An 11,178-nucleotide genomic window follows, 5' to 3' on the forward strand; every position below is an offset into this window, starting at 1 on the left:
TTATTCCCTTGCTATTGACGAATGCTCTAGAAAAATACCAAGGTGTATACCACCTTGCAGCCATATTTTCGTTAATCTTAAAAATTCAGGTGTGTATCACTGTGTGTTTGGTGGTCTCATTTTCTTTTTTTCAATATGTTGTGCGTTTCTCCTTTGTAAGTTTGTAAGTTTCTTTTCTTTTCTTGTCGTTGTCGCTGTTCTGATTTTTTTCGTGTTTGTTTGTTGTTGCTGTTTGCTTATTGGTTGGTTGATTTGTTGTTGTTATTTTATTTTTATTTTCAGATTTTTTTCTTTTTTTTTTTCTTTTTCGGGGGAGGGGGGTTGTTTGTTATTTTATTGGCCTTTTTGTGGATTTTTGTTTGTTTTTGTGTATATGTGTTCTAATATTTATCGCAAGTGATTGCTGTAAGTGAAAGTTAACGTAAAGCTTTAAATTTGAGTTACTGTGTTTATTACATACCCCGGTTCGATCTCCGGATCCTTTAAGGATTGGAGGGAAAATATACGCTTGGAACAGGTGCCCTGGAAACAGGGGAGGTAACTCTTCCAGGCGGAAGTTGTCGTCAGCAAATATGACAGCATGGAGAGGGTGTTCTTAAGGCATATTTTTCTTCTGTTGCTGATTTTCTTGACTTTAATATCACTTTGCGGTAAGTTTGAAACATGTCACTCTTTCGTGTGTATTTTATCCACTTGTATGACCGATTGCTTCCGTGTTGCATGAGCGAGTCATGGTGAACAGAATATATCGTAGCTTGATGTCAGTGATGAGTATGTTGAGATCTTTCTCACCTCCACGTCTCATTGAATGTTTAAGACTTTGACATAATACCAGAGCATTTTTGTAAATTAGCTACACAGATGTGCTTGTGTAAGAAACTTCCACACAAATTGGAAAACCGGAAAAGATGTGTAAATGAATTTATGTTCTTTTGTTTTGCTTATTTGTTACATGTATTTCAGTGTTCATATGTATGCATCTGTCAGGGAAATTATTTGTTAATAGGCCCACACTAGTTATTTTCTCTTCCGTTTTCTATTTAAAGTATCAAGCATGTATTCGACGGTTTCAATTATGTCAATTTAATTAATTGACTGAACCAATATTTGAGACGAATTACCATCTCAAACTGCATTTTGAGAGTTAGATGTTAGTAATAATACATATGACAGCTTGTCAGTGTGTTTTGGGCAAAAAAAACAGAGTGAAGAAAAAGATATGTTCTTATCAGTTTCATGAAAAACTTTAAGTATATGAGGGTATTCATGAAATACAGAGATGACCATAGCCTGTGACGAATAAGGGGCACAACTCTATACTACCATCTGCAAAGCTTCTTTGCAATGTGCAGATGTACATTTCTTTAATCTTTAATCTTGTCTATGTCATGACAGTTATCTCTTTAATTGCGAAGTATTTTTGTTGTTACTATTATTGTTTGTATGTTTGGTTCATAAATAGAACTGTGGTTGATGTACACGGCATGTTGCTCTCAGTTACATGCTTCATAAGTATGAGTGAGGAATTAAAGGATTTCGCACCTATCTAGTGATATTGTTGAGGCTGTTTTTCATTTACCCGACTGAAAATTTAAATCCAGTACAAAAAGTATCCAAACAGTTTATGAGAACAGTACTGATTGACCTGTCTATGTATCTCCTGATCTTTTCGACTGCACGCAAACTGTAAACTGTTGTCTGATTACAAACTTGATGTTTCTCTTTGTGTTTGTTTACAGCACTAGAGTTACAACTTGCAACATCACCCAATGTCAATGTTGTACTCAACGATGCCATGTTTTTTGAAATCATCGAACCAGAGCAGTTAAGCTACACTTACAAACTGCGTCCGGCTCGAGACTTTGGAGGAGTTTTTGTAAGTAAGATCACAAAAATGATGAAGTTTTGTTTGAACACTGATGTACATACTCTATGATCCTACAATATTTACCGACAAAGAATGAAGATGAAATTTAACTTTTGGTTGATGCTAACATTACAGATTTTTGCCATCAAGTTGGAATTTCTGATGTTGAACGTGTTTAGCCGACATATGTGGAATTGTTATTGCAATCTGTGAAATGAGTTGACAATATCATAAGCAGATTCAGTTCCATTACAGATTAATGTGTCAGTCTACGTGTTAAGCTAACAATCCAAGTCTAATCAAGTACTTTGGCAGCATTCTGTGTCATGCAGATCTATTGAAACTGATGCCAAAATTCAAGTTCAGGCTTACAGATTGTAGTCTTCATCATAAATTAATGTGTACAATTTGATATATTGAGGCTATGTCATTAAGCTTAAGTCCAGTAGAGTGTCATGCTTGTGCTAGAAGCTTTGGAGCTTGCAAGTCCGACCATTGCTCTTAGTTTCATTTTCAGTTGAATTTACAATTTTTATATGAACTTACTACCTGAGCTTACTAGACGCTATCCTCGATATCTCCAGGGCATACGTTCCGATGAATCTCCACTATACCCTGGATGCATCTACGGCTCAGTCTGATAAATTTGTTACCTCCCTTGGCTGTTGTCTACGTTGGCTGTCAGCTCTCTATGCTGGGAAACTGAGTAAACCAATCACAATCGCTTTATAAATTAACTAACCAATTAAACTTGGGAATGCAAACTATGCAGAGGTTCTCTGAAAGAGGTAGAAGGAGTTCTTGCATATATTTTTTTGAAGTTTTGGACGTATCAATTTATCTGTGTGATTTTCCCCCAAATCTGAGTCACACTATGAACAAACTTTTGCTGCTATGACCGCTATCTTTGTTGACACTGGCAAGTGTTACCTGAGGGTGTCGGGGTGTTATACCCTTCTCCCTAGGCAATCTGTATTTCCTCCACTCTTTGTCTGGGGATGATGTAGTCAGACGGTATACTCAAGGATAAGTCCAGTTTGGCGTTCAAGTCCTTTTATTTTTGTGTATAGTTTTTCACAAACAAAGGTCCTCAAATATTTCCTAGACTCTGGTCTAAACACAACATTAGTTACAATGTCCTGGAAGAACTTGTAGGTCTCTTGCACAACTTCTGATACTATAAGTTCATCTGAACCATTCTCTCAATATACGGAGAGAACCTCTCAAGTCAACGGTGGGGCCCAGAATCGCGCACCACTCACCGGACAACTAACAAAATAGAAGTCGTGACAATTTAGGCTCCTCCCCCCGAAATAATGTCCTACGTCATACAAAAATGACTCATACCCAATCTTAATAATTAGTTACTTTCATTAGTCCCTTTCCAAGACTTTATCGGTACCATCAAATTCTTCCAGTATTAAATATCTTCGTTAATCAACTTTTAGCCATCCATCAACCAAACATTGACATATCTGACAAAATATCAAATAATATTTCAGACTGGTAGGCGCCAGTAGATACTTAAACAAATTATTTCCGATCCTCTGCGTGTCCCTTTTATTGACACACTGACCATTAGTATCCGAATGTCCATCCGCCTAATCATGTAGAATTATAAAGTCCTAATTTATGTTACTTCAGAGAAATTGCCATTTCCTCGAGAAAAGTGAATCCATAAAATTTGATTACTTGGTCAATGCATTTTCCCAGTACATTGACCCTTCCTAACTTAACTTCAATTGTTCCTTATATTTCTATCAAATATTTTATAAACTTTTTAACTCAAAATGTCTTGGTTATACAAGATCAGTTGTAATGGCAGCTTGGCTGATTGGCTACTATGAGAATGCAGGGAAGGGAGGTAATAAAATCATCGTCTCGACCCGTAGATATATCCAGGGTAAAGTGGTGTCTTATTGGAATGTATACCTGGATATGTCAATGGACAGAAGTTATCCCAGAATGTATGCAAGCCTGAATACTGATCATTTATACCTATTCCAGTATCAGTCATATTGTTTCAAACCTTACAACCGTTTACGTACCTTTGACAAGACCACAGTTGTACAAAGATTCAGTGTTCAGAACAGTGACTCAAGTTACACACTGGTGAGATATTTTTTAAATGTAGTTATCTGAAGTAACACATAAGGAAGGTGTGCTATATCATATTTATACATCTGTATTTTTTCTTAGTTTCTGTTTTGATTGCAGGAACACACTCTTAACAAAGTGGAGCTTAGATTCGCTGACCCTTTAGATGGGTGTGGTACGTTTACCAGCAGCATGAGGGGATCTGTTGCCTTTGTATTACGTGGGTAAGATAAATAAAGTGATCAGATATAGTTCATTTTTGGTGAAATTTCTTTTTAGGCCAGGCAAAGTTTATTTCTTGTTTTATGGAGTTTTGTCCTCAGAAAGGCAGGAGGAATAAAAAAAGAAAAATGATCAGTCAAAGTAATTATTCTTTTAAGTACCAAAATTATTTTACATTTGGCAAAGTATATGTGGACCAATAAGACATTTAAACACATTCTCTTGCATATTTACTTTTTTGGCCAACAAAAATAATGAAATCTTATTTTTTGAGCAAGGAAAATGTTTTTTTGTCTATTTTCTTAATCTTGAAAAAATACGACAGGTGGATCCATAAAACAAGAAATATAATTGGTCTGGCCACACTGAGCTTTGGGAAATGTTTTGAGGCTTGTCAAAGCAACAAAGGCTGACAGTCCATCGGCCTTGTAGGAGATGCCAGTGGTTTGCAATGAAGTGACTTACAGTGGGAAATATGAAGTAGATAAGTACCTCCTGGTTATCAACAAGATCAAACGCCTTTGGAGCCAACAGCCCAAAGAAGGTGCTAAGCATTATTATTGGTAAATTGTCTTGTGGAGTTTTATTAGCTGATGTTACTGTTTCAAATAGATATTATCTAGGCCACGACTTGGACAAGTCACAACCTGTTGTGTCTGAATAGTGTGCAACATGCCATTAGCGTGAGGTTTGTTGTGTATTCTGTCAACCACTGTCTTATCTTCATGTAGTTAGTTGTTAAAACAGTCTTCTTATTTTGTTTCTTTTAGAAACACAAGCTGCTAGAATATTGATTAAATGATCATCCAAAACAGTATTTAGAAGGGATACACTTAGAAGGAGAGACTTTATCAATGTCAGGTTCTTTATCATGCTCGTAATAATAAAGAAATTGACATCCATAAATTCTCACCTTTTATGGTAGTCATCATAAAACTCAACAGTTGGCGGGTTGTGAAACTGAACCAGATGTTGACGTATATAAAACCAAATACTTTGTACACATTGTTTCTCTCCTACCATGACATTCCTAGTACACAAGTATGAATGAGTGAGTGAATTTAGTTTTACGCCACACTCAGCAATATTCATGCTATAGGTGGTGGTCTGTAAATAATTGAGTCTGGCACAGACAATCCAGTGATCAACAACCTGAGCATCGATCTGCGCAAATGGGAACTGATGACGTGCCATCCAAGTCAGCAAGCCTCACCCAACTATCCCGTTAATCACCAATATTCGAATCTGGATCTTCATGGGTGTACATGAAATGATTCACGTACTGTCGAACTCTGGAAAAAGTAGATTCAGCAGCCGTACATTATGGAAGTCACCTTAGCTCGCCATATTGTACTGCTATATTGCTATAAGATTGCATGTGTATGAAATACATGGTGAAGGATGAATGAGTTTGTTGATGGGTTCAACTAACACACTTTGATTTAGTAATGTATCATGCCCTAGTGAATACTACATACTGTAACTGAATGTTTTCCCCACATGCATCTGAGCTGGCTATTGATGTAGATCATGGGGATCTATAGTCATTGATGTAGTTCATGGGGATCTACAGTCATTTACTAAATATTGAATGAGTATTAATTGATATCTGAGGAATAACTTAGAGCAAAAATTTATTATAAATATCTGAAATACACAGATGTGGTACAACATTCCTGCATAGATTACTAAGAAAAACATTATCAACAGCTGTTTTTGGCATAAGTCTGTTTAGGTATTTTAAGAATTTATTTCAGCTTAACATTTTCATCAGTGAGACCTTTTCTTTATCAATAATTGTCACTTTTTTTGGCTGTCTTGTGTTTGACTGTGGTACTTCAAGATAACTGCTTTTTCACTGAAGTTGACAGTCTCATGACACCGTGATATTTAGGCAACCAGTTGTAATCGTTGTGCATGTATGATGTTTTAAACTCATGGCATTGCTTAGTACTGTATGTTATCGGGTTTAGAAGCTAGCCATTGTCTTTGTTTGTTGTTGTTGCATTGCACTCAGCAATATTCCAGTTACTAGTATATGGCAGAGATAGGTATTGATGTCAACAGGTAGTAGCACAAGCTGATCTTCAATTTGTCGGTACAGTTTTTAGGGGCTTATTTTTATTAAGTTCACATGTTATTTACAGGGGATGCTCGTTTTTAACTAAAACTTACAATGCAGAAAAGGCAAATGCTATTGGTGCTATAATCAGCGACAGTGATGAGGAGAATGATGAGAAGTTTGTTGACATGATTGATGACAACACCAGCAGGAAGGTGAACATTCCAGCCATGTTCCTCATGGGGAAAGACGGGTAAGCTTGTCCTGCCAGAATCTCACACATGTCCTACCGGACGCTGGGCTCTGGTCCTGCTAGAATCTTACACAGGTTGTCTTCTCAGACACTAGGCTCTTGTCCTGCTTGAAGGTCACTCAGGACCGTCTCCTGCTAGAAGGTCACTCAGGACTGTTTCCTGCTAGGACCTCCCAGAGGTTCTTGTACATTCAGAAAATATCTGTCGGTTAAACTGCTACCTCACAGCTAGCTTGTCCAGTTTAAAATATGACATTTTAAACCCTTATGCTAAAACATCTGGAGTCAAATATATTAGCAGCTGAATCTCAGGAACCCAGACAGCATACTTGGTTCAAGGGTCTATGATCACTACCCAGAGCGATCCTGAATTCACAACATTTAGGAGCTTGAATAGTGAGCAACACTAACACTGGACTGGACCTCAGGTCACCTTTCACATAACACAAACTGACTGAACTTCGTGTACTGAATGACAAATTTATCATTTAATAAATCATTTCACTCCCACAGTTTATGTGTATGGTTTACAACCCATGCTTAATAGAGGTATTCCATGTCAAATTGTTAATCACATTTGTTGTCTATTTTGTATTTTCATGCCAAGTTTATTATATGTATCCTCTGTAACTTCTGTTTCAGTGCTATGATACGCCACACACTGCAACAGTTAAACATGGATAGTGCTCTCATAAATATTCCAATCAATGTGACTGGTATACCCTTGGGACGTGTCAACCAGCCACCATGGACTCTGTGGTAACAGTTTTGATACAGTGCCACGCCCACTTCACACAGCACCACGCCCACCTCACTGTAATGGTAGTGGGGCTAAAGTAAACCTCGTCATGTGAAGAGCATCTATTGTCTTTCTGGATAGTGCTTCCAGTGTCCAACAAACGTGAGTGTCTGTACGCAGTTCAGGAGCTGAAGAGAAAACAACAGGTTGATATTATCACTTGTCTACTGTAGCAGCTATTAAGGTCGTACATGGTTTATAGTTTCCACTAATATCAAAGGAATATGTTAGCCATTATTCCCTGTCAGTTCAGAGCCTATGGTGTCAGTAATTGGGCTGAAAATAGCTGCAACTGTTAATTGAACCCAAAGTTACGATTCATCTGAAATGATGTTAACATCATGATTTCTATCAGCAGCAGTGTGAAATGTTCATCAGTGTAGTCTGAAGGTTGTGTTGTAAATTTGGTTATTATGGTCTTTGATATAGTTAGTGCAATTCTTTTTATTTCTTATCATTTATCATGAAAATTTCAACAGTGAAGCTGTAATAGTCTTGTTTCTAAGAAGACAGCAACCCAAATACTAATCATAAGTTAACTTTTGTGGTACTGCAATCGCTATGTCAAATGAATGGATGGACTGCACTGATGCAAGAATCAACATGTCCCACTGTTAAGTATTACAGTTCTAACTGGGAAATGGTGGATTAAATCCTTTATGTAATCTGGTTTTGGGGTTTTCATCAGTCTCATTTTCAGAAATCCTCTGAGTGTTCAGGACAATTCTATTTTTCTGTCATAGACAGGAATCCATAATTTATCAGTTGTTACATATGTAGCCAATATATGTCATTCTTTGTGATTTTTTTATTAGGCCACACCAGCTTTGTTGCTTGTTTATGGAAATGTGTCGTCAGAAAACCTACAGGCAGGAGGGAAAAAGTAGAAATAGAAATCACCAGTCAAAGAAATCTTCCAGGACTAAAAAAAATCTTCCAGGACTAAAAATATTTTACTATTGGCAGTTTAAGACATACCACCTGGTATTGCATTAGCCAACCTACACTGGTGGGCCACTTCCAACATTCTTGTAAAACTTGGCTGTAGGAAAGTGGTATTACATTGATTGTAAGGAGGATAAAAAATGGGTCCCACCTTCTCAGGCTGACTGTTCAGCAACCTCTCTCACTGGCTAATGTAGTTGACAGTGGCAAGGTCAGCCTGTCCTGGACTCTTCTCTCACTGGCTAATGTAGTTGACAGTGGCAAGGTCAGCCTTTTCTGGACTTCTCTCACTGGCTAATGTAGTTGACAGTGGCAAGGTCAGCCTGTCCTGGACTCTTCTCTCACTGGCTAATGTAGTTGACAGTGGCAAGGTCAGCCTGTCCTGGACTTCTCTCACTGGCTAATGTAGTTGACAGTGGCAAGGTCAGCCTGTCCTGGACTTCTCTCACTGGCTAATGTAGTTGACAGTGGCAAGGTCAGCCTGTCCTGGACTTCTCTCACTGGCTAATGTAGTTGACAGTGGCAAGGTCAGCCTGTCCTGGACTCTTCTCTCACTGGCTAATGTAGTTGACATTGACATGGTCAGCCTTTCCTGGATTCTTCTATCTCTCTCTCCTCTCCCACCCTCCACCCCGTTCTGTTTGTGTGTGGTTGAATGGAGAGTCTTATGGAGAAGCTTACCTACATCTTAACTGTCCATTTGTGGTTTACTTTGAAATGTTCTTGTGGCTATTTGAATGCTAGACTAGACGTACTAAACTACTGTCAGTTTTGACCACAAGAAGAATTAAAGACTGGGTCAATTATGTAGTCTGCACATTGTGAATATTTAAGTGCACACACCAGTAATGTTGTCCCTCTGATCTCTACGGCTGCAACCTGTTGTTGTTGCATGAAGGCCACCTTAGACTGCCATGTTGAACTGTGTTGGAAGCCCCACATGATCTTCTCAAATGTACGCTATAGTACAGATATTTTGAATATTGTACCACTGACAATGCTCATATCTTGTACATAGGTTTCTGTTTAGTTCTATGTCTCTCTGGGCACCCAAACCTGGTCAGACAATTGCCATCCACAAAACTTCTTTACTAACACCTTGGCACATATTCTGAACATTTAATGACTTGTGAAGAATGAGAAATGATTGCTGTTTGTGACCCATGGTGAGGGTCCAAATCCATGTGTTTTTGTGAGACATGAAACCTGTCTGTGGGTGTGTGTTGTGATCTGATCCTTAATGTTGATATTATCTAGAGATATTGTAGGTTGTCAAGAATTAACAATGACAGTTGCCATGGACTGTTGTTACATTAATAGCATATAAATAGAACTTCCCACTAGTAAATGTAGGCTCAATATTTGTAACACTTCTTATACTGAGTCTAATACACTCTAGCATAAGGTTGCGTCTGCTAACCTTTGTAACTAACAATCAGAACACAGCTTACTAAATCGCGCAAGTTGACTTCCATGCATACCTTCTGAACTTTTAGCTCAAGAAAGTTTCAATTCCAAACGCTACTTTCCAAACAGCCACTTCCTTGCGATTCACATGGAGCATGCCACAAAATTGAGTAAATAGTCGCAGAAAATAATGTTTTTGTCAAATTTTCAGGATGTCAGCTTGCAGAAATATCAGCTAATGGTAACCACGTCATCAGAAAGCCATAAGTGTAAATACTGCAGGTCAAATATTTGTGTTTTATGCAGATTTTCCTCTATTGAGAGGTCAGTGTTGGTGACCAGGAAATTTTGTTGCTAAGTCTCGTCAAAACTTGAGCAGTAGCTGTTGTCTGATTGGTGAAATCTGTTCAGCCATCTAGCATCACTCAGAGGGTTAGCTGATGCAACCTTTTACTAGGATTTGTTAGACTTGGCAGAGTAGTGTAACCAATAATACTGAGACTCAGTTTACTAAGACTGACCTTCAATGTCAAATGTTTTAGAACTTAAGGTATTTTCTGATTTATCAGGGGCGTAGGGGTAGCCTAGTGGGAAAGTGTCCACTTGTCATGCTAAAGGCCTGATTTGGATTCACCTCATGGGTATAGCGTTCAGACCATTTCTGTGCCCTGCCTTGAAATTGCTGGAATATTGCTAAAAATGAGGAATTAAACTCACTCTGATTTACCTTTTCTAATTTAAAGGTACTTCCTGCAGTAACGTTTGTCACATGACAGTTCTAACAATGTCACCATTAATTTCAAATGATGAACCAGTGTACCACAGGTCACTTGAAATTGGCATCAGATCATGGAGCATGGAAGCTTTGTTTTAGCTGTTATCCCCAACCTAGTGGAGAACGAGTCAACCATGATGAAGTGATGTTGTGGTTGTGCTTATTTCACATATATTTTATGTGTAATATTGGGTGTCTTTGGGATGGTTTAACTATCATGTTGGGGAAGTGGATTTGGGCAATGTCTGGAGAATTGTGCCTTGAGAATCCAATTTTTAACGAAAAAATGCAATATTTTGTTATTAATTTATGAATAAAATATTTTACATCTCCTTCATCTCATGTTTTCTGGGAAGAATGGAATGTTCTAATGGTAAGGGGATGTAACTCCAGTACTATCTTTAAAACAATGCAATGTATTCACATGTTTGAACCTAACACAAATAGTGTTTTGAAAAAACACATTTGAGATATTAAATGAACTTTTACTTAAACATTTTTGCAGCACACCAAATTCACTCAAAACAACCTACCAAAATATGTTCTCAGCTGCCATACAATAATTTGAGAAGACCACATACAACCACCAGTTTCATTTAGGGCTTTTTCATGATCAATAGTGCTTCACTTCATCTAATTAAATCTGTAGGTTGAAAGAATCGTCTGCCAGAATCATTTCCAATCACTTTCTACCCTTCGATTTAGGCTGAAGACAACAGAGTAAACACAAAATTTCCAAAGACTTCAACTT

At 37.8% G+C, this 11,178-nt stretch overlaps 1 protein-coding gene across 1 annotated transcript; it reads left to right on the plus strand.

Moving 5' to 3' along the window:
- The first annotated feature begins 545 nt into the window (after window positions 1-545).
- LOC137266289 (PRADC1-like protein) lies at window positions 546-10,759 on the plus strand. Its single transcript, XM_067801775.1, has 5 exons — window positions 546-650; window positions 1,740-1,876; window positions 4,085-4,188; window positions 6,334-6,501; window positions 7,144-10,759. The coding sequence occupies exons 1-5, from the start codon at window positions 581-583 to the stop codon at window positions 7,262-7,264; spliced, it is 600 nt and encodes a 199-aa protein (XP_067657876.1). The 5' UTR covers window positions 546-580; the 3' UTR covers window positions 7,265-10,759.
- The last annotated feature ends 419 nt before the right edge of the window (window positions 10,760-11,178 follow it).

Source organism: Haliotis asinina, chromosome 15 (assembly GCF_037392515.1).
Source record: "Haliotis asinina isolate JCU_RB_2024 chromosome 15, JCU_Hal_asi_v2, whole genome shotgun sequence".
Lineage (NCBI taxonomy): Eukaryota > Metazoa > Mollusca > Gastropoda > Lepetellida > Haliotidae > Haliotis > Haliotis asinina.